Source organism: Chiroxiphia lanceolata, chromosome 4 (genome assembly GCF_009829145.1).
Source record: "Chiroxiphia lanceolata isolate bChiLan1 chromosome 4, bChiLan1.pri, whole genome shotgun sequence".
NCBI lineage: Eukaryota > Metazoa > Chordata > Aves > Passeriformes > Pipridae > Chiroxiphia > Chiroxiphia lanceolata.
The window spans coordinates 74,083,596-74,105,767 of record NC_045640.1 but is presented as its reverse complement, the minus strand read 5'-3'; the positions used below and the strand labels follow the sequence as shown (position 1 = coordinate 74,105,767).

The window sequence follows — 22,172 nt, the reverse complement described above, 5'->3', positions numbered from 1 at the left end:
TCACCTGAGTAGAATAAGTGGCTTTTGGTTTATTACCTGCACTGTGACATGGTATTGCCCTTGCTGGTGATTTTTTAAGTGACCTTAAACCACTCACTTCATGACACCAGGACATGGGTTGCAGTGGTGACTGTGGTATTTTTTGGGGTTGGATTATTTAGTTGCTCAGTGAAGTCTCCCAGTGTGTGCAGAGTGAGGGTTCTGGTGACACAGGGACACGCTGTGCTAGCCAGGGTGTACTTAATAAACTGTGTCACATGTCACAGCAATGCATGTTTGGCCTGAGCTATACCAAGGACTCATACTTGGATTGAGGTGATTTCTGTTTGGGTTTGTCACGGAATAGCATGGCTGATCCCTTGGAATGTCACTGAGCCTTTAAGTTGTGAGTTACAAAGTCAGGAGGACTTTGTTACTTCTGAAGTTACTTTTGCCTTTGACTGTGCACTTACAGTAATCTGTTAGTCTGTGGTGGTGTCTTCCCTGGGAGTTGCTGTGAGCCAAGTGTCCTGTCCCTCAGGGTGGTGTGTGCTGCTCCTCCTGTTTGCAGCCAAATCACCCTTCTCTGAGCCCTAGAGAGGAAAAAAAAAGTGAAATATGTCTTTCATAGGTTACTGTTGTTGTGTTGTGTTCCCAGCTTGCAGTTGCCAACAACAGGATCATTACACTGCAGGAAGAGATGGAACGGGTTAAGGAAGAAAGTTCTTACATCCTGGAGTCCAGTCGGAAGGTTGGGGTGTGTGTATGTGTGTGTGTGTGATTGCTGAGCCTTGGGGCAGGCCCAGCCCAAATTCAACCAAGGAGTCAGTGTTGGGAACACACTTTATTTCCTGGTGTATCTCACACAAACCCCACAATAGGTTAGAGTGGCTGCAGGTGGGTCCTGTGCAGAGGGAACAGATGGGCCTTGTCCCCAGGGAATCCTGCCTGGCTGTAGGCATGGAGCAGTGAGTGTGTGTGGAGCCGGGAGCTTCCAAGGTGAGCTCATGGCTCCCTGGGCAAGGTGTCAGGGACAGCAGGGAGGGGGTGGCAGGAAAACTGGGACGTAATTGTGCTGTTTTGGCCTGAATTGTTGCACATATGTTTTTCCAAGTGGTGGGGAGAAGCAAATACTGAGGAAAAGCGAGGGTTAGTAGTCAGTACATGATGCCAAGTGAACTGTGTCTGTTAACTCAGGTCACCAAGGACAGAACTGCTGATGGGCAGGCACTGACTGAGGCTCGGAAACAGCTGAAGGAGGAGACTCAGCTGCGGCTGGTGAGGACTGGGGGGGTTCGGGGGTCACCCCAAATGGCTACAGACAGGCCCTGCCACTCAGAGCTGTTCAATACAGCGTGTGGGGACAAACATGCCAGAGCAGAAGGTTTTTAGGAAATAAAATCTACCAGCTTTTCCCTAGTCCATTCCACCACCAAGATGGGCCTGTGCAGAATTCCCTGACTCCCTGCCAGCCATGCTGCTCACCTGGCTTTCATACTGGCCTCTGTGTGGATTCCTTGCCAGAGGTGTGACTGATGCTGTGGCAGCGCAGCACACTCCTGGGTACAGATGGTGGGCAGGAGCCCTGGTGAAGGGTGCTTCTCCCTGGGTGCTGAGGGGACCTCCTGGAAATGCTGACTGCTCCCTGTGTTCCAGGACGTGGAGAAGGAGCTGGAGGCGCAGATTGGGATGCGGCAGGAGATGGAGCTGGCCATGAAGATGCTGGAGAAGGATGTTTGTGAGAAGCAGGATGCTCTGGTGGCACTCAGACAGCAGCTGGACGATCTCAGGGCCCTAAAGCATGAACTGTCCTTCAAGCTGCAGGTAGGGAAGTAGTGAAATGCAGGGGACTTCAGATAAAAGTGAGAGCTCTTGTGCTTTTACTCTTCCTCCCTACTGAAAGGATGCTGGGTGTGGAAGGGTCACAGGCTGTGCACACTTGTGTCCTGCTGCAAGAACATTGGAGTGTGGTGGAGGTTGAAGGAAAAGGACGTTTCTTCTGGAGAGAAATTAATGATCCAGAAATGTGTGTATGAGACTGGGGAAAGCACCTTGTGTGGTTTTGGGGTGTGAAAATGGAGCTGTGGGAGCTTCTGTTGCAGTACAGTCAAGAGTTGGAGGGTACCAGCTGTAATTACTGTGTGATGACACCATCTGCAAAGAGCAGCACAATGCTCAGAATAAATCCTAAAATCAACTTGAACAGGAAAGAGTTGCTTCTGCTCTCCTTGAGCCAATGGCTTGGTGCAAAACAGTTGAGTGATGTTAAATGATATTAGCAGATGCTGCATTATGGGTTATTCATATCCAGGAAGCTTCATGGATGATGGCATTGCCCTGTCCAGTGGGGTCCAGATGAAGCCTGCACCTATGTGGCAATACATTTGCCCTCACAATACTGACCTGGCCATTTGCTTTTTGAGCACCTTTTCCTGCCTCTTTGCCTTCTGCCTTGTTGTTTCACGTGCTGAATGATTTATTGGGGCTTATTTGGCATTTACTGCTCCTTTTCCCAGAGTTCAGACATGGGAGTGAAACAGAAGAGTGAATTAAACAGCCGCTTGGAAGAGAAAACGAATCAGATGGCTGCCACCATCAAACAGCTGGAACAAAGGTAAAGCAGGAGGCTTGGACCATGATCAAATGCTGTGTCCTTTAGTGGGGGTGTCCCACGGACCCAGAAAGGGCCAGGGGAGAGTCCGAGCGCTCTGCTGGACAGAGCTGCCTGAGGAGAGCACCGGGAGCAGGAAAGCCAAGCCTGCAGCAGAGGCCAGGCTTGGAGGGGCTTGGGTGTTGCAGATCTCTGGTTTGGGATAAAATCCCCCCAGTTGAACTATTCACTTGATGATCCTGAGCAATGTGAGCTTGGAAAAAGTACTCCTGTCAAAGTGAAGGGAGGATGTGAGAGAGCAGCCTGGCACAGCTCTCAACAGTGTGGCTGGGACCTGGTTAATGAGCAGGGCATTGCACTGCATTAGTGCTCTCATTTTAGGGTTTATATTGGGAATGGCTCCTGATGAACAAGGTCACTGTGTTTGTAGAAAGTCTCTACTTAAAAATGTGTTATGGTACCGACTCAGCTAATTGATTTGCTCTTTCTCTCTTGCTGTTATTATTTTTCCGTTTTCTCATCCTCCTCATTCTGACTTATTTATACAGTGAAAAGGATTTGGTGAAACAGGCAAAAACCTTAAATAGTGCAGCAAACAAACTGATCCAGAAGCATCATTAGACATTTTTATGTCTGGCCACCTCACAGCTCTGACATCAGAACTCATTCATGAGGGGAGAACTTGAGAATTGCTAAAAGCAACTGTTAAAATGTTAATTGTCACCTAAAGTTGATTTGGAATTTGCTGAGTTTTTAAAATCAGTGAGTTTTTCTGCCGAGATTTAGAGTCGGGTATAAAAATCCCAAACTTTGCCATTTAACCCATGTTCAAGTACCAAATGAGTTGGCCAGTAAACACCCCAGGAAGGCACCGGGAGTGGGAGATCCGTGGCTCTGCCCACCTGCTGGTGCACACCCCGTACAGCAGCACGAGCCCTCGGCATGTGCGCGGCTCAGCCGGGATCACGTTGGCCAGCTCGGGAGAGTCAACTCGTTTTCTGTGTTGCCCTTTTTTGTGAAGTAGATGAGAAAATGCATCCCTGGAAGTTGTTGACAGTAGTTGTGTGTGTGCCCCAAGCCGTTTCCTGTTCAGTTCTGTTCTGTGGGTTCAGCCCCGAGTCCGAGACGAGCGGGCAGGACGCGATGGCCCGTCACGGCGAGGACCGGCCCTCCCGTAACCAGCTTGCCTGGATTCTGCCTTAGGGACGTGGTGGGAGGGTGGGGACTTTATCCTTCTTCCTTTAAACTTCATGTGTCCAGAATTAGTAGCTATAGGTGTCTTAGAGTAACACAATAGAATGGTAAGTTCAGTGGAAACCTCCTTCTCTTCGCATTGCTTCTACCTCTGCCAGGAATCCCTCCAGACACACCCTGCAGTCCTTCCCAAGCTGAGGAAGCTGAGGAGAGGTGTTTTGGGAGGTGTCTCCCGTTCTTCGAAAGAGAAGTTATATGTTTCATAAAAAATAATTTGACCTTTCTTTACAAGAAACAAACCCCCACAAATAAAGAGGAAAGGAACCCAATGTGCAGCGATGGGGAGTGGAGATGGTAATTTGGTCCTTGCCCTTTCTTTGTTCGAGTAGTTGGTAGTTGAAAGGGAAGAGTGGCCTTTTACACTTGTTTCATTTCCTTTTGAGTTTGCCTTGCTCAATACAAATGGAATTTGCTAAAGGAGGAACAGCTAAAGCTTGGAATCGGCTCGCAATAAGAGAAATAATTGCCAGTTTAACACCCCCGGTGCAAAACCTGAAGTAACTGTAGCTTGGACTATTACAAACTAATATACTCTGATCACAGAAGTCCCCGTGCTGGCCTCTCATGGGCTTTAGGTTATAAGCACTCCTAGAAATATTCTTTCATTTGGAAGATCAGATTTGGGGGGTTTCGGTGTTGAATAAGGGTTTTTTTTCTCTGGTGAGATGCCTGTAGTAATTCTTTGATGCCAGTTCTCCCTTTGTCCTGTGGGTTGGCACTTCTTGGGGCAGTGGATGGCAAACGTGACTGAAACAAGTGGGGAGGGAACACCTTGGTCCTCGCTGGTGTGGTCAAAAATCCATGGGGCTCAGCCTGGTCCCCCTGGATGTGAGTGTGGGCCACCACGTGGCTTATTCCGTGGGCTCCCAGCACAGGCACTGGCACAGCCCTGTTGGAAACCTCCCTGCCATGCCTGAGCTGCATGCTTGAACCTATAAACTCACCCTTCAGTAACCTGCTACTACAAACTCCTAACTACCTGGAGAGAAAAAAGAATCCTAAGGAAAAGGTGGAAGCTTTGATCAAGGTATCCAAAGAGCCCATTAGGACAGGGAGCCCCCCTGCCCCTTCCCACAGTTCTGCTGTAGGAACAGGGGGTTGGGCTGGTGGGGTTGGTGTCAGTAACACTGAAACCAGACAGAATTAAGGATCTGGCTGTTTCTGATGTCAGGCCCAGAGTGGGAATGTGTTGCTGTACCGATGCCTGGCGCTCGAGCCGAGTGTCGATCCGTGGGAGACCAGGAACCTGCACTAATTCTCAATAGAGTAGCTATAACCTATGTTGCAAGTTCCAGTTACCTGTGCAAAGCTGAAATGTAACGTACATTAAAATCCAATTGGACTTTAAATTCTGTGTACTTGAGGTTTGCTTTGGATCTGGATAAAAGTGATGTTTTCTGTTTCTCATCTAATGGCTGTAAACTGTAGTGATAAAATAAAAACTATGGAAAATGAGAGTTTCTGCCTGGTTCACCTCCCATTTTGCTTTGCTTTGAACTGTCTTTCTCCTTTCCATTCTTTTTACCATTCCTTTTTTTTTTTTTTTTGGCTTTACCTTTTCACTGGGTTTTTTTATTTGTTGGTTAAACTCAGTCTTCCTCCCCACCATGGCTTTTGTTTTTTATCACAAGTTCATGTGGCTCAAATCCAGATTGCGACAGGCAGAGAAGGAACGGCAGCTGGCCCAGCAGGACAACCGGCTCTTCAAGCAGGAGTTTGGGGACAAAATCAACAGCCTGCAGCTGGAAGTGGAAGAGCTCTCCAGACAGCGGTGAAGAGATCCTTTTCCAACCTCTTTCCTGGGCTGTTCTTGCTGTGTCTAGTGGAGAGTAGGCAGGGTGATGGCACAGGGAAGCAGGGGATGGAGTGGGAGTGAGGCAAGCGACAGGCTAGATGCCAACAGGAGTAATCCCCGGGACAAAATTCCTTGGAAAAAGCCCATTATTTAGGCACTGGCATAGGCTGCTGGAATAGTTGTGGATGCCCCATCCCTGGAAGTGTTCAAGGCCAGGTTGGACATGGCTTGGAACAACCTGGTCTAGTGGAAGGTGTCCCTGCCCATGGCATGGGGTGGAATGAGATGTGTAAGGTCCCTTCCTATGCAAACCTTCCTGTGATTCTGTGCTAATTTGGGATCTAACACTTATCATGGGCAGGGATGGAACAGTGAAACCTCTGCCTAGAGCAACCACTGAAGGGTGTGGAGCAAGGGAAGTGATCCTGGTTGTCAGTCTGACACATGCTGCTGTGATTTGTACTTTTTCCCTGGTGAAGCTGCTCTTGTTTTTGCTGGAAGCCAAACGGAGAGACCTTGTCAAGAGCCATCCCATTTTCCCCTGCAGTGTCATCACTCGAGCAGTGTCAGGGACACAGACAAATCCTCTTTCCTTAAAATAGAAGAGCATCTCCTCCTGCAGCCGTGACGCATCTGGGGCTTGTTGCAAGGTCACGGGGATGAATTCTGTGGGGGCATTGCTGGATACGGGGGGGGATTTGTCCCTTCTCCCTCTCCTGGCCCAGCTCTTTGTTTTCTTTTTCACGAAGCTGCAGAGGCTGCTCAGACAACCAGCAAGTGGCTTTGGTCCTGGGTGTCTGTGGGTGAGCTTAGGAGGACACAGGCAAATGGGTCTGGTTTTGCATCAGCTGGATGCCAGATTGTGCCAGAATTAGATCAAGGACTTGGAGATTTTCCATCCTGACGTGTTTAACACACTGTGAGACAGCTTGGGATTCCAAGAGGCAGTTTTCAGCTCTTGAGTCGGGGGTGTGAAGAGAGGGTTAAACAGTTCATCAGCTCTCAGTGCCAACTGTCCCCAAACCATCCTTTAATCACAATTCCACCTCAATATTCCAGGAACCACCTAGAACTGGAACTGAGGCGGGAAAGAGACAGATGGTCCCACAGTCAGCAGTGTGGCCAAGAAAACAAAAAGGGGCCAAAGAACTGGCTAAGACAGGTAATGAGACTTGGGCTCTTGGCTCAGGTTTGAGGTGCAGTTTCACTTGGCTCGTTTGCTTTTCCTGAGCCTTCTCAGGCAATAAATAGGTGGTGTTCATGTGCCACGATGCAAGGAGCTTTGTAAGGGTTTTTACACACACTGAGCAGGCAGTTACAGTTGTAGTGATGTGAACTATGCAGTAAGAGATATCATGTACTGCCACACTTGAGCTGCCTTCACTGGGCTCCCTGGGATGCTTCAGTGATGCAGTTCTGTCGTTTTTCACCAATATTACACATAATTCCAGTGAAGTTTAAGAGTCCATCTCTGAAATGTGCAATCCACTCTTTGTTCACAGCAAAAAGAAAGCACAGAGAACTGCTCCCAGGGGAGATTGGTGCCCAAATACTCCTCTGTGCCAAGGAGGAGCAGACCAGTATCCCAAAATAGCAATGCCAAGTCTCCCCTTGCACGTGGCAGGAGTGAAACTGGAGTCTTCCTCTAGTGTACCTGATGGGTGAATGTTTCCTTTTGGCAGGATGGGAAGGTCAAAATCCAGGAAGAAAATGCTAAACTGAAACAGGCACTGAGAGAGGAGAACAGTGTCCTGCCACACAGGTAGGGAAGGAAACAAACCTCGTTTCTGCCTCCTTCCTTCCAAAGTCCTGGTTCCCTTTCTCAGAGTACTGTGCTGATGGGGAGTTTGCAATAGTCCAACTTCCCTTTCTGAGAAATATTTCCAATCTTTGTTGAGGCCTCTGCTGCTTTTCCATAGCTCTCAAAGGGAAGGAGGAGGTTCTGTTGCTTGCCATCAGCACTTCCAGATGGGAAAGGCTCCATCTGTCTCTAATTTACCTTTGAATTGGTTTCTATTGAAATCTGCTGCTTACTAATTTTTCTGACTCAAGAAACTTTGGTAAGCCAAGTGCAAGACCTTGGGGACTCATGTCCAAAGTATTTTTGGTGAGGGAAAGGAGAAGGGTTGGAGGATCAGTGGTGTTTAGAGCTAATAAAGAGAAGCTGTTGGAGAAAAATAATAAGATTTTTAAGAAGATGGCTGTGTAAAAATGTGGTTCAGATTGCTTGTGTCCAAGCTGAATATTAGAGAAGAGGATTCTCATTGTAGGGTTTCTTTAGTATTTGGTTTTAAATGTTAAAAGATGTTTTCAAAGCCCCTGGGCACAGCTCTTTGCTGAGGCCTTGGCTTGAGGATGGAACAGCCCATGGGAAGTGCTCTGAATGTCAGGGCTCTGGTGCAGCACAATGAGTCCTGAAGGGAAGCTAATCAGGAAAGTAGCATCTTAAAAATAGCATAAGCTCAGTTCCAGTCTGCTTTGCCAGATACTGAAAACTGTCCATGCCCAAGATGCTTTTTAGCCCTGTTTCACCTGGAATGTTTTAGCAGGTGAGGGTCAGACTGATGATTTACCTGCAAGGCCTCATGGTGCTTTAGTTGCCTGTTCACAGCATATGTAGGCATCAAGTCTGCAGGCCCAAGTTTTAAGCCAGTTTCAAACTGTGTTGGTGCCACCTAAACAGTCTTTTCCATGTTCATGCTCCCTCTCCTTGGCTCTCCTGAAGGTGTTCTGCAGGTTTTTTGCCTGTTGTTCCCATTTAGGTAGGAGTGCTACCCAAAAATCCATATGGGGGGAGGGTTTTAAAAACCAGGTAAGGCAATTCCCTGCTAGCCCAGACGCTTTATTTAAAAGCTGTGGTGATGGAAGCCCTGTTCCAAGTGACACTGTTGTTCCCTTGTAGGTCACCAAGCAGCAAGCTGGAAGAACAGGTGAGCAATACTCCTTTTTGGTTTTGTTCCTGTATATCCAATGAACTAAAATCCATTCCTAATTCCCCCTGGGTGCCTGGCAAAGCACAGCCAGACCCCAGACTGTCACTGGGATGTTACAACACTTGTGTTGTCCTGTTCACTGGGAATTCCTGCCTGTCAGCTCTTGTTTACAGTGCAAAAGATGCTCAGTTCCCCCCTTGTTGCTGCAGAGCTCTCTCACAGAGTGTGTTGGTTTTGCCTTGGTGTTCAGGAGCAGCTGTTGGGCCCTGGACAGGCCGAGATGTGCCAGCTCTGCCAGGAGGAGAGCAGCAGGAACCAAAGAAAGGTAACTTAGTATTGACATGGCCCACACCTGGTGACTGCCTTCCCTCTGGTTTTTGTTTGGGAATCACAGATTCCTGCTGGTGACTTGGACAAAGAAATGAGCCCTTGCAGGCCCCTCTGCCCTTAATATAATCTTGTTAAATAATGGTGGCTCCAGGGTTCCCCTCTGCCCTGTTCAGTGGTTTTTCCTGCCCCTGAGCAGCTTCTTCCCTTTTAGCTCACAGTTTGTTTTTCCCTCAGTTGATCTGCCAAGTCTTGAACCTCTCCTTGATTTCTGTGCTTTTCCTGCATTCCAGAACATCTGCAAGAACTGTGGGGGCACCTTCTGTGAAGCCTGTTCAGCACACGAGCTGCCCCTCCCATCCAGCATCAACCCCGAGCGTGTCTGCAATCCCTGCCACCAGCAGCTCATCCAGCAGTATTCCAGCAGCCCCTTGTAGGGAATGGGTGGCACAGGGGTGACAATGGTTGTAGCTGATGGTGTTTCTGGAGTTGTTCATGGGGAACGTGAGGACACTTGCTCGTGTGCTTTGGAGGTTGGAGGGAAGCAGTTTCTTGGTGTTTAGAGTCTCTTGTGACTAAAACAACAGTCTGAGCCTTCCCTGTACCAAAATCCAGTTGTGTTGCGGAGAACTGCATTGGGAATGTCACATGGAGCAGCCCCAGTGTGTGCTGGAGCAGTCTCAGGGCTCAGGGAGCCCCTGCCCAAACCAGAGCTGTGTTTGCATGTGTAAGTTGGGAATGTTCTTGCCCTTCACACATGCGGTGTTGGTAATATGCTGCTGCTGAGCAAAGGCTCCCTGAAAACCAGCTGGAGCACTGGTATTCCTCACGTCTGGCTGCACTTGAAATCCCATTTCCTTTCCCAGTTGTCTTGGATAGTCTGGCTAATGCCTGGGACCCCGGTACACAGTGTGAGCAGGCCAGGTGAGGCACTAGTGAACATGATGTACCTGCATTTCCTTGGCTCAGAGCTCTGGCCAAGGGCTTGCTCTGCACAGGGAAACCCCAAACCAAGCTGTGAATGTTCTGTTCCCCCTCTGTGCTTTAGGGGCTGGGCCAAATTCCCATCACACTCCGGTTTAGGGCCACTTGGATCCACTTCTCCCCCTTGCGCACATGGAAACATTGTGGCCATAAACCTGGCATTTCGCTTTTTCTTGTATCAAAGTAAAATGGGAACGCTTTTCACCTTCTACAAGTTGTAATTGCGAACACAGTTCAGAGAGGTTTCATGGTTTGTGCTACATCATTCTTTGTTGCTGTTCCCTCAAGGAATTTTGTTACTCCAAAGAGCGGTGGTGGCTTCCTCGTGTCACAGGAGTGTTCACTCCTTTTCCTGCTGGCACCTCCTGCAGTCTCAGACCACAGAATGTTCCACAGTGCGTAGCAAATGGATGCATTGATGTGACAAATGCATTGGGGTTGTACAGATGTTATTAGGGCTTAGTGGTTAATTCCTTGGAGGGGAATTAACCCTAGTAAATAGTAGTCTTTAGAGTGGCTGGAACTGCAGGAAAAGCTTCTCAGAGCTGAGGTTACTGAAGTGGTTGGTGCTGGTTTGTACCAGGAATTATTTCTCCTAGTTCTCTCTAGGCCTTGGTGTGTTCAGCCACCAAACTTACACTCTTTTTTGCTCTTTTCCCCACCTGTGGCAGTTTCCCAACCCCTTTCCTTGCTGCTTTCCCTTAAAGTAGGACAGGAGTTGTAAACAGTGTTGAGATACAAGAAGCCTGGAATTCAAGTGAATTCCTGAATTCTCTGAAGGGATGACACGCTGGAGATGGATTGAGAAAACACTGAATGTAGTGTAAGTAGTTTTCTGTACACACTGTATAGGTCCAAACCAGTAAAATTCTTGCATCCAAGCCCAGTGTGACTCATCCCCCAAGGAGAAAGCAAGACCTATTAGAGGGCAATTTCCCTATTAGAGGGAGCATTAAACTGGACATGGAGAATTAAATTCTATGGAGCAGGGAGGTGGCTGAGACCCCTTCAGAGCACAGCACTGGTGGCTGCCAGCTCCCTCTGTGCTCAGGTACTGTGAGTGATGCCAGTGTGGGCTGACACCTGGACACTGGCATTGGGAAGGAGGGGGCAGGTTTTCTGATGTTAATTTTGTTCCACACAATAAAGAAAACTTGATCATCCATTTCTCTTGTCCTGAGTGGTCCTTTCATCCCATTCCACTTGGACTGCAGGTCTGAAAGGATTCAGAGCTACACTGTGCACCTGTGTGAAGACTCAGATCACTCAGCTGCTGTCAGTTGTCAGTCCTGGTGTTTATTAATGCACTGTTCTGCACGTGGAGCCCAGGACTGCTCCACCCATTGACCATTCCTGTAGTGCAGCTGCTGCTGCTTTTGTAACACTCCCCACAGTCCAGCACATTTATTACATGCTCCTCTTACACAAGGCTAAACTAGATCTTACAGTTTGTCCTCCTTGCTGAGCGCTGACACTTGTACCCGATCTTCACCCTCACACATAAGGAACGTGTTCACCCAGCCTGATAAAAGGAAGAGGAAAAATAATCATTCTCTTGCTGCAGCTTCGTGTTTTCCTTTCTCCCCCCTGCCCCACTGCACTTTATTCCCAGTTTAAATTCTATTCTATTAGAATAGTACAGGTTGGCAGCAGTAAAGTACCACAGACTCCAGGTGGGACATGTCTGGGGGGGCTGCAGCACATGCACAGAGGGTGGCAGATGGTAAATTCCCTCAGCACAGGGGCCAACAGGAGGGAGGTGCCAGGGAGGCTGCCCAGGATGCAGGTACAAGGTGGGTGCACATCCTGAACTTGCCCCAAGGGCATATCCCTGGCCTGGATTACAAACCTGGGACTGAGAGGGAGAGCTGCCCTCCCTGCCTTGGGGAGCAGTGGCCACCACCTCCCACTTTCAGAAAGGAATTAGTGGAAAACATTGTCCAGCATCTTCTATCAAGGTCACATGAAACCCTGCTCCATCCAAAAGGCCCATGACTCTTAAGCCACATCTGTGGAAAATGTTTAGCCACATTTCCTCTTCCTTGCCAGGGAATACAACCCTCTTAGAGCTTTAAATGCTGCTCTTGCACCGTGGGACTGGCACATGTGGAACCATGCAGGTGGGGTGGGGGGTCCAGGCTGGACACCTGGTCTCAGGTTGGGGGGGGTGTTTCCCTTCAGTCACCCCACACTTTACTCTCTGGGCTGGTTGAAATCCCAGTACCAGAGATTGTAAGCCTGAGACACACGTTGCTAAAAACAGACCAGGAAGGACAGAGACGGATGCACTTACCAAATCTGAGCCCGTGCCACTGTCACTAGCAGTTTTCCTTTGCCGTTGGATGCTCATTCAGGAATAATTCAATGGCACTGCACTCTGGAAAACATGTGGGAGGCACTTGCATGTGTTACATTTTCTCTCTTTTTTTTTAGCTTTTCTCTACAAAGCCCATGGCACACTGTTAACTTGGACATCTACATTTAAGGTGATCCCTCTGCACAGAGCGTTAACAGCAGCTGGACAAGCTGTGCCAAACTACCTAAGGCTTCAGTCCTGCGGTTGTAGGACCCACCCCCTTTTCCTGACTTACCCATCTGTGACCCTTCCTTCGCCATCGCCGCCACGGCGTCCTCGTGGCTCTCGAAGTGCACCTCCACTTCTCCTGTGGCGTCTCCCTGGGAGTTGTATTCCACCAGGATCCTCGTGGGCCTCAGCGGAGCAAAAAACTGAAAAGAGAAAATCTGGTGAGAAAGCAACAGTAATCCAAGTGATGGGTATTAACACATCCCAGCAAGCCTTAACCCCTTCTTATCCACGGAAGGGAGAGGATCCCTGTTGTGCCCCAGAGGCCTCGGCTGCCCCAGGCACCTGTACCCCACATTCCACCCGAAGCCACAGAGCTCTGAGAACTAACACACACAAATAAATCAACAACCTGCAGTTGCTCCAGCTGTAACCATTAAGGGAGGGTTTGCACTGGGAATGACAGCCACCTTCCATCCGTAGCTTCGCTGCAACTCACATTTATTATGTCTTGGGCAGTAGCTTGGGTAGGGAAACCCTTCATGCGGACACAGTGCCGTGCTGGTGATGAGGTGTTCCCAGGCTCTAAAACGCTCCTGGAGTTTTCCGTTTCTCCCCTGTACAATCCTGTGGAATGGAAGGAAAAACCATCATTAGTGCTTGCAGTTACCCTGCCATAAAAGCTGTGGGGTGATATGAAGGGGCCTTGAAGAACACCCACAACAGGGAGGGACTCACTGTTTTCTTCATGGGCATTGGAGCCTCTCATGCCCCTCCATCCCCCTTCTTCAGGGAGGGATTCATATTCTCTTCTCATTTTGGAGTAGGTCATCAACTGCTTGTCGTAGGACATGTGCCTTTGCATCTGGTGCTTTCTGCTTACGTACACTTCTATATACCTGGAATGCAAAGGGGAAGAGCACATGGCACACCTGGCTCTCAGGGTCTGGGTAAAGCACCTTCAGGATGCTACCTGCCTCAGCTCTGCTCAGCTGCTTGGGGTGAGAGCCCTGGCATGAGAACATTTTGTGCTGAATGATTCATTCATTTAACTGTTTTCCCCTCGCTGCACTTCTGCAAACTGAATTGTTTCTACAAACCCCGAATTAAAAACAACACCCAGCCCCAAAACAGCTCACGGAACAAGCAGACCCAGAAGATGCACAAGGTCACAGGAAATACTTCAGTGGAGCCCTGAGATTTTCCGTATGGCTATGGAATTGATGGGATTGCACCAGCAGTGTTATATCAGGCAACTTCCACAGCACTGAAGGAACAGTGTGGTGATGAAGGGAATAGGCACAGCAAAGGGAGAGGGCTTTCCTCCCTTCCCAAAGCCAGAGAGCTGGGGAAGTAACCCCGTGTACAGGCTGGCAGAGCCGACAGCTCAGCTGCCCCTCAGACCCCCAGTCCGTACTGGGCACCGCTGGAGGCCAGTTCTGGATAAAACCAGGAAGAATGAACGGGAGCAACTGCAAGCAGTTTTGGAAACCCCTCCGTTTCCTGGCTAATCACATGGAAATGCAGGTGTGTGAGCTCAGGTGGGTGAGTCAGGTCAGCTCTCGTTCCATCATGACAAAGGAAAAGCTAACAGTACACTCAGAACTAATCTCTACTGGAGAGGAGGGAAGTCTGTTAATTAATTCGATTAATTAATTAATTTCTGCCTACAGAGCAGCTGTCTACTTTTGAGTGGGAGGGGACAAACACAATGCATTCTGGGAAAAGGAAGCAAGGTATAAAAAGCAGGAAGGCAGGGGTGTGCAGCAGAAGAGGTAAGGAGAAATGTTTTGTTATGTGAGGTGCAGAAAAAGAGTTTTATAGATTACTGAAGTCAGAAAACTCAGCAGAGGGAAAGCACTTTTGATTGTTTGGGTTTTCTTTCCTGAGCACAGTTCTGGAGGCTTTTAAAACCTGTGCTCAGGTGTGGTGCTTAGGGACAGGGTTTAGGGCTGGGCAGTGTTGTGGTTAATGTTTGGACACAACGATCTTAAAGGCCTTTTCAAACCCAAATGACACCTTGATGCTTGGAAAAAATGGTCTGTGCTTCTGCTTGAGAGGAGAGAGGCTCTGGTGAGGTAAGTGTGTGGCACAGGGCTCAGTGCTCTGGAGTAAAATGGTTAACTTCCCAAGGAAGGAGGGCACCTCATGGGGATATGGTAACCAAAGAGGTGGGAGATGGTGTGGTGCTGGGAAGGGACTCAAGCCAGGTAACTTGTTCTTTGGGGATAAAGATAAAGGGATAAAGGGAAGGGGGCTGGCTGACAAAACTGCCTAAAGCATGGAAGAACCTGGTGGGAATTTGGAGGGTCACATATGTGAAGGAGGCAGAGGATTCCTGTGCACTTGGGGCTGGGCAGCCTGTGTCTATCCAGTGTTCCCCTCTCTAAATGTTGTCAGCCCTTTTTGCTGGGATGAGAACGTCTTCAGGAACACCTAAAAACACCTGAGACTCTTCTCCGAGAGGCCCCATATTCCCCCAGGCTACGAGGGCTGCAGGTGCCTCTGCTTTCCTTAATGACACTGTGAGTATGAGAAGAGCTGTTCCACGCGGCAGGAAGGGAATAAGGTGCTCCATAACATGTTCTTCTACCCCCTGGGACCCCAGGGAAGTACCCACCTATTTCCCATATACTCTTTGTGCCGTAACAGGGCTTTAGCTGCCATTTCAGGAGTTGCAAACTGCACAAAAGCTTCTCCTGTTCTTCTGTCTCCCCGATAAATGAAGGCTATGTCTGCTATTTTCAAACCTAGAGAGAGGGGAGAAGAGAAAGAGGCATTGACCTTGGCAGGAACTTGTGCTATAGCTCAGAAAGACTTCTTTTTTTCCTTATTCTTCTGGGTTTTGACTGCCTAATCAGGCAGTTAAGTAGTTCTGAAACAACTGCTCATGCTGACCTAAGTATCTTCTTTATATTCTGATTCATTTGCTTCAAGTTAGTTTTTCACAGAAGGCTTAATTAAAAAAATTAAATGAACTTGAGGTTTCAAATAACTGTGGAAAAAAGTAAATCCAAGTTCTAGGGAATAAAGAGGTCCAGAGCACAAACATTCTTGAAATTTTCTCTTATTATTATGGTAGTTTTTCCCCCCCCCTCTTTAAAGCTCAGGTCAAATTCAGTGAGTTTCAATTTCTGTGCTGTGTATCATCATCATGGGGAGCCAGGAACCACCTGGACTACTCTAGCAGTGAGTATGGGACAAGGTCTCAAGTGGCATACATGATCCACCTATCCTGATCATGCAGCTGTGAACACCCACACTGCATTCACCTGGGCTGTAACTACCATAGAGGCCTTCCTCCTTCTCAGCTTTGCCAAATGTCCAACTGGTAGCAACCCAATGCCAGATCCCAGCATCTGGCTCCCTCTCCTTTTCTTCCCCTGTCCCCAAGAACTGATCCTAGGTTAGACCTGCACAAAGTCAGAGGTTCAGGGTGACTCCGCAGCCTGGAGTGACTTCCAGGGGAACACCAACTCCTTGTGGTGCTTAAGATTCTCAAGGCTGCACCTGCTTTGCTTTTATCCCTCTGGGGAACAACAAAGCATCACTTTGAGGCAGTAAATGCCCGGCCAACGAAGAGCACAGAGCGGGCTGAGTCACCTGCGAAGAAATCCGCAATGTCCTCCTCGGTGGAGCTGAAGGGAAGGCCTCGGAGCAGCACCACTCCATCGTTCATGGCTTGGGACTCGTCCCGCAGGCTCCGCATCAAGCCCTCCACATCGCTGTTGTGGACTTCAAACACTGCAAGGAACACGGGCAGGGAACGTTCTCCCTCGTGGCAGCACTCCGAGGGCGTTCCCCTATGGCAGCTTTCCCCCTCTGCAAAGCTCCATCCCGTTTCTTCCCCCACCCCACGCTCTATGGTCCTGCCCCTTTGCTTTCCCTGCCCAGCCTTGGAAAATCTGGATCAACGATGCCTTGCTGGCTGATCTGCTGCCCAGTTCCAAACCCTGCACCTCTCCACACCAGCCCACTTTCTTATTGCTAACGAAGCTGCTCTTATTCACTTTGAAGTTTTGTTCCAACGTAACTCGTGCTGTTCCAAACCCACCTTTCACGTAGCGTGGGCCCATGTACCTCAGGTGCTTTTCCAGGGCTCTCTGGACGTCTGCTTTGGACTCCAGCTCGATCAAGGCATCCCCCCTGCGCCTCCCATCCCTGTTTAAGAGGAAGTGCACCCCGTTCTCACCGTTCCGAATTCTACAGCCTGGAAATCAAGGAACAGACCACAGAGGAACGTACAGAACTACATCAAACACGGGGGTCTCTTTTTCCTGACTACACCGCACAGAGCTGATCCCATCCCAGCAGTGCAAAACAAAGAGTGGAACACACCTATTCTTAACCTTGAATCTGACTTCAAACCGACTTAATTTAGTCTGGCAGGTTAGTAAGTAATTCAAAAACTTGGATCTGGCCTCTGGAAGGATGTGGCAATGTATTACAGTATGGAGGGATCAGCCCTGAAGAGGTATGGAAAAGCCTACGAATTAGAAAGCAACACTGAAGTTTAAACCAATCAGTAAAAACACACTCCAGTTTCTTGAAGAGAGGAGTTGATGGACTAAAGCCAGCCACAATGGTCTGTACAGGCATCACTTTGAATTGGATTGCCTTCGCTGTGGGAAGGCAAAGACTTGTACAATTAAAGAAGGCAAAGACTTGTACAATTAAACATAAAATGCCATAAGGGTGAGCTTCTAGTCATTGTCCAGCAGGTTGGAAATTGAATACTTGCTTTATATGTGCCAATTGTGGATGTTTTTTCAGCAGTAATAAGACCTCATCTTTCTCTAGCTAACGATCTCTAAATTTTCTTTTTGCTAGGTAATCACGAGCTACGGTTTCAAAGGCAGCAGAGAGGACAGTCAGCCAGGAAAATGAACAGCCATACTATCAAAGAAGGTAAGCACATCTTCCTCGGTGCACGAGAAGGGGAATCCTTGTGCCCTGACGAGGTAGACACTGTCACTCTCTGCCTTGGGCGAGCCGGGCTCCTGCTCGGAGAGGCGACCTTCCTGGGACGGAGCATCGGTGACCTGACGCCGAGACACGAGAAAACACCCCCCCCCGAGTTAAGCTGCGGAAGGACGCGGGTTCCCGCGGGGGCAGGTGGCCGCCATTCCCGCGGGCCGTACCTGGCTGTAGGTGCGGAGGGCGGCGCGGAGCGGCCCCGGGCGGGCGGGCGGCGGGCGCAGCGCGGGCGGCAGCGGCAGCGCCGGGAGGCGGCCCAGCAGCAGCGCGGACAGACCGCGGCGGGCGACGGCGGCGGCGGCCACGGCCATGCCGGGGAATCGCGGCTCCGCCTCCGCGACCTCCCTTCCCGGCAGGCGCCGCACGGGAACCGCGCGGGGAGCGCTTCCAGGTCACCCGCGGCGGGGACGCCTTCGGCTGCTACAGGGTGGCGGCATCCCCGTCCAGCCTGGGCTTGGGCACTGCCAGGGATGGGGCAGCCACAGCTTCTCTGGGCAGCCTGTGCCAGGGCCTCACCGCCCTCACAGGGAAGGGTTTCTTCCCAATATCCCATCTAATGCTGCTGTCAGTGTGAAGCCGTTCCCCCTTGTGCTGTCACTCCAGGCCGTTGTAAACAGTCTCTCTCCATCTTTCTTGTAGCTCCTTCAGGTCCTGGAAGGCCACCATTAAGTCACCCCAAAGTTTTCTCTTCTCCAGGCTGAACAATCCCAACTCTCTCAGCCTTTCCTCACAGCAGAGCTGCTCCATCCCTCTGATCATCCTGGTGCCTCCTCTGGACTTGCTCCAACAGCTCCATGTCCTTCCTGTGTTGGTGCCCCAGAGCTGGATGCAGCATTCCAGGTGAGGTCTCACCAGGGCACAGCAGAGGGGCAGAATCCCTCCTTCCCCTGCTGCCCACAGTGTGGGATGAGCCAAGGACATGGTTGGTTTTCCAGGCTGCCAGTGCACATGGCCAGGGCATGTCCAGCCTCTCACCCACCAGCATCCCCATTTAGAGTTTCTGTCATCAATAGCACTTTAATTTATTTTTTTTTTTAATCAAACCATTCGTAAAGGAGAAAAAAACCCAAACCACAGCCTACTTGCAATATGACATTTTAAGTCAGGCTTCAGCATGACAAGGCTTTTACACCCCTTCCCTGGAGAGTTATTGTCTAAGAGAGCTGATTTTCTCCCCCTCACTCCCTTCCCTGCTTGACAGTCTTAGAGGCCAGCACTGGCTGAACCTGTTGGCAAGAAACATTCCCCTTCCAGGTGATCTGGGAAAACAGTCCTGCTGTTCTTGCTGCATCTAACAGAGATAAGGGGGAAAGAGCCGGCACCAGTTTCTTGTACGTGCACACATGGTGAAGGTAAGGTTGTGCTGAACCCAGAAAAAAAAAAATTAGCATGAAGCCAAATGAGCAGGAAGAGGAAAATGCAAACCAAAAACCCAGACCCCAACAGTGGAGGAACACAGGGAGGCTCCACAGGCTCAAATCCAAGATATTTAGGCAGGCATCAGAGCAGTTGTTAAAGATGGAGGCTGTGCCAGCCTGGCACGTGAAGCCCAGTGTCAGGAAGATGGTGAGAGCTATGACAGCCAAGATATTCCTCTTTTTTTTCTGACATCCTGCAGTTTTAGCCCTGGGATCAGCAAGTAAGAGTTGCAATCTCAAGCCATTGCGAGCTATCAAACTCAAAATACAATCTTGGGTTTTTCAGCACAAGTCTTTCATCTTGCTGTGCTGCCAAACACATTCTTTTATCAGAAGCCTTGAATGTTTCTTATCACCCTTTTGAAAATGTGAACAGGCTACTTCATGTCACCTCCTTGTTGCTGGCTTCTGCTTTTGTAAACTATTTCTTGTAACAAACTTTCACATGACAGACTATAACCCTGATAACAGCACAGCCTCTTGACAACAGCACTCTCAACCCTTCTGAATTTTCAAGGTAAATCACGCATTATGCACATTTTCAAAGGAATGTTGACCTTGGTGCCCAAGTGGTTCACATTCCAGTTTTTCGTAGCCTACTTGTCAGGTTTCTCTTCAAAACCTTCTTTAAATAAGCAAGCAAACGTTATAGGAGGAAAAAAAAATTAAGGTAACTATAGGAATGCATCTTGAGCACTTATCTGTATCTAGATTGGCTGTTGTGCTTTCAGTTTAATTGAATAAGCAGATCCCTGAATCTCAGGGACCAAGGGAACGTTATGTGCATTCCTCTCTTGTGACCCAAGCAGGGTGCAAGGAAGAGTCTCTTGAAGGGATGCACATCTTCCACCCATTTTACCTTTGATTTATTTGCTTCCCAAGTGCAGGAAAAAATACTCACTGATGCTTGTCTGGCAGCTGGTCAGGTTTGTGCAAGGTAGCTTCAGAGAGCATCGTGTTGTTGGGCATCCATTGGCACTGAAGTTGCCCGGGAATCACAGAGCTTCCTTAGTTACATGAGGAATCAAAGCCTCTGCACCTATGATAGGAAAAGAAAAGTCATCTTAGGACAAGAGAATTTGCATTTAGTCACTTGACAGAACTGGTGCTGAATGAAGTCTACTTAGGAGAGGGAATCTGCCTCTGTAAAAATAGAAAATCTCAGGAGATGGCTCCATACTGCTGTGGACCGAGAGGTTCAATTTATCTGCCTTGGGAGGTGCCTTTTTTTAATACTTCTTCAATCATGTTAAGCAGGTTGTTTTTGGGAATAATCAATAATTAATAATTAATACCAGCTATTCTCTAGCCTGATCAGAGAGAAAATGAAAATCTTCTGAGGTGATACTAAAACAGGTGCTTATCTTATATTGGGAAACACTCCTTATCCCTCTGTGTAATTTATCATCGAGAAAAACTGACCTTATGTTCAGTTGTCGTATTTTCCAAAATTATTCATATTTATTTATAGACTGTATTATTTGCATTTCAAAACAAAACGTTGTTTCCTTTTTTTTTTTTTTTCCCCCCATCCCATCCCATTAAGTTTTGCCATCTTAATTTCTGAGCCTCTTTCAGCTGGAACGCTCCGTGTCGAACTGGAAACTTCAGCTGGGGACCGAAGCCCTTTGTCAGCTGGAGGGCCCTTTCAGAGGAATTCTTTTAAGCTGCGCGGCACAACGGATAAACCGAAATGACAGACGTGGGGCCGGGGGAGCGCTGGCTGCGCCTTTCCCGGAGCGGCGGAGCGGTTCCGCTCTTGCGTAAGGCCGCGCGCGCTGCCAGCCCCTCGGCTTGTCTGAAGGGAGCCCTTCATGTGACCCTCAGCCACCCCGAACGGACCGATGTTAAACGTGAGGCATAAAACCTGCTCGGTTACGTAACCGTTTCTCCCGGCCAAGTGTTTCCTACTGCGGTAAACAAACGTTTGTTTTTTTTTTAATTTTAACTTGCCGCTAGAATAAAACATTCTGTGGGTAGGAGGGAGCGCATGGGTGGGAGCAGGGAATGCCGGTTATTCGTGTCCCAGCGTGAATGTGCCAGAAAGATCAGTGATGTATTTTTGTTTGATTAACGTGGCTGATTTAGTCTGACAGCGTCTGTTAAGAAGTGCCCTAAGACCCATTTCATGCTTTTGCTAATACAGCCGAAAGGAAAATTGCAAGCATCGCGAAATGCTTTTTAATTACACCTTTGCTGCCTGGTGAAACACTGGATTTTAAAGGTGTCCTCAAAACAGTAGTGTAACTTTAATTTACTTAGAAATGCACTGACCTGGCATTCTGACTTGGTCTGAAGGACAGAGCCAGAAAGTAAAAAAAGCAGTTTCAGCATTTAAAAACGTGAGAGAAGCAGATGACTGTCAGTGTGGCCACGTAAGGCATTATAGCTGAAACCCCTGATGTGCCATATGGAACCTTACTGTTCTGTGGGATTGTAGGTTGTTTTGATGTAGAGAATTTTCCTGATAAATCTGAGAGTCATAAGGTTTTCCTCTGGCCTACCTGCAGCAGTGTGAGGTTTTTGGGGTTGCTGAATCCCCTTGGGGCAGGAGGGAATCTCAGGGGGTTGTGTAGCCTGTCCTGTGTTCTCTTCAAAATCCGGCTTCTTATTGACCTAAACAGAGGCAGATTGTTGTGTGAAATTACACCCTGGGATTGTAATTTCTGCCATAAAAAGCACTGAGATGTGATTAAATCTGCCTGGCAAGGTTTTCTTAGAACAACTGGACTTTTTTTACCTCAGCAGTTTGCAGCTGCCCATAGCGTCACCTCTGAGGTGTGGCCTTTCTTAAGCTGACTGCTCACCCGCACTAGCCCAGTTAATAATTGCTCACAAATCACGTATTAGAAATATCAGAACCCATTCTGACGAGTTTCTCTAAAAAAAGGGGTTGCGTGACAGGAGCAGAAACGCTGGTTAAGACCTTCCTCTTATTTTTTCTGATCGTGATGGTGACCTGTGGGCTGGTACCTGGACTCCTTTGTCCTGAGGGCAAGAGGGGGAGGCCTGAGGGGACGAGGGGGGCTCCGGAGGTGCAGGGGGTGCCGGTTTCCAGGGAAATGTCTGAGGGCGAACACACGGCCGTCTCTGAGGAGAAGGGCGGCTATGGAGGGGCAGGGGGTCCCCGGTTCCAGGGAATTGTCTAGGAGGGCACACATGGGTGTCTGAGGGGGCGGCGGGGAGGGATCGCCCTGAGGGGCCGCCCGAGGGCGATCGCCGTGCCCGGGGCCAAGAGGGGCCCGCCTGAGGGGGATCACCGTGCCCGGGGCCATGAGGGGCCGCCTGAGGGGCAGCCCCGGTGCCGTGAGGGAAACGGGAGGAGCGATAGCCCAGCGGCCGCAGCCGTGAGGGAGGCGGTGGCGCGGGG

General features: G+C 49.1%; 2 protein-coding genes and 2 long non-coding RNA genes across 16 annotated transcripts in view; 2 read left to right on the top strand and 2 right to left on the bottom strand.

Moving 5' to 3' along the window:
- Positions 1-11,048, top strand: part of RUFY3 (RUN and FYVE domain containing 3) — a 31,847-nt gene extending 20,799 nt beyond the window's left edge. For 6 of the 13 annotated variants that reach the window (XM_032685569.1, XM_032685568.1, XM_032685565.1 and 3 more), the window contains 10 exons: positions 638-730; positions 1,177-1,257; positions 1,636-1,803; positions 2,496-2,593; positions 5,496-5,615; positions 6,699-6,801; positions 7,322-7,401; positions 8,542-8,569; positions 8,823-8,897; positions 9,193-11,048. In XM_032685569.1, coding sequence (XP_032541460.1) covers positions 638-730; positions 1,177-1,257; positions 1,636-1,803; positions 2,496-2,593; positions 5,496-5,615; positions 6,699-6,801; positions 7,322-7,401; positions 8,542-8,569; positions 8,823-8,897; positions 9,193-9,336 — 990 coding nt within the window. In that variant the 3' untranslated portion in view covers positions 9,337-11,048. Of the gene's footprint in view, positions 1-637; positions 731-1,176; positions 1,258-1,635; positions 1,804-2,495; positions 2,594-3,138; positions 5,302-5,475; positions 5,722-6,698; positions 6,802-7,321; positions 7,402-8,541; positions 8,570-8,822; positions 8,898-9,192 lie in introns of those variants that run through there. The other 7 variants (XM_032685564.1, XM_032685563.1, XM_032685567.1 and 4 more) reach the window with 4 other exon arrangements.
- Positions 11,049-11,157: 109 nt separating this feature from the next.
- On the bottom strand, positions 11,158-17,695 carry GRSF1 (G-rich RNA sequence binding factor 1). Its single transcript, XM_032686708.1, has 11 exons — positions 17,662-17,695; positions 17,549-17,601; positions 17,305-17,449; positions 16,462-16,617; positions 16,011-16,151; positions 15,028-15,157; positions 13,146-13,306; positions 12,907-13,034; positions 12,475-12,610; positions 12,177-12,260; positions 11,158-11,405 (listed from the first exon to the last, which is right to left on the bottom strand). The coding sequence occupies exons 1-10, from the start codon at positions 17,693-17,695 to the stop codon at positions 12,202-12,204; spliced, it is 1,143 nt and encodes a 380-aa protein (XP_032542599.1). The 3' UTR covers positions 11,158-11,405; positions 12,177-12,201.
- A 485-nt stretch (positions 17,696-18,180) lies between these two features.
- Positions 18,181-21,514, top strand: LOC116785737. The gene is made up of 3 exons (XR_004356689.1): positions 18,181-18,224; positions 18,639-18,736; positions 20,381-21,514. It is a non-coding gene; the product is annotated as an uncharacterized LOC116785737 (long non-coding RNA).
- On the bottom strand, positions 18,422-22,164 carry LOC116785713. The gene is made up of 4 exons (XR_004356655.1): positions 21,776-22,164; positions 21,307-21,418; positions 19,704-19,841; positions 18,422-18,675 (listed from the first exon to the last, which is right to left on the bottom strand). It is a non-coding gene; the product is annotated as an uncharacterized LOC116785713 (long non-coding RNA).
- Positions 22,165-22,172: the final 8 nt, after the last annotated feature.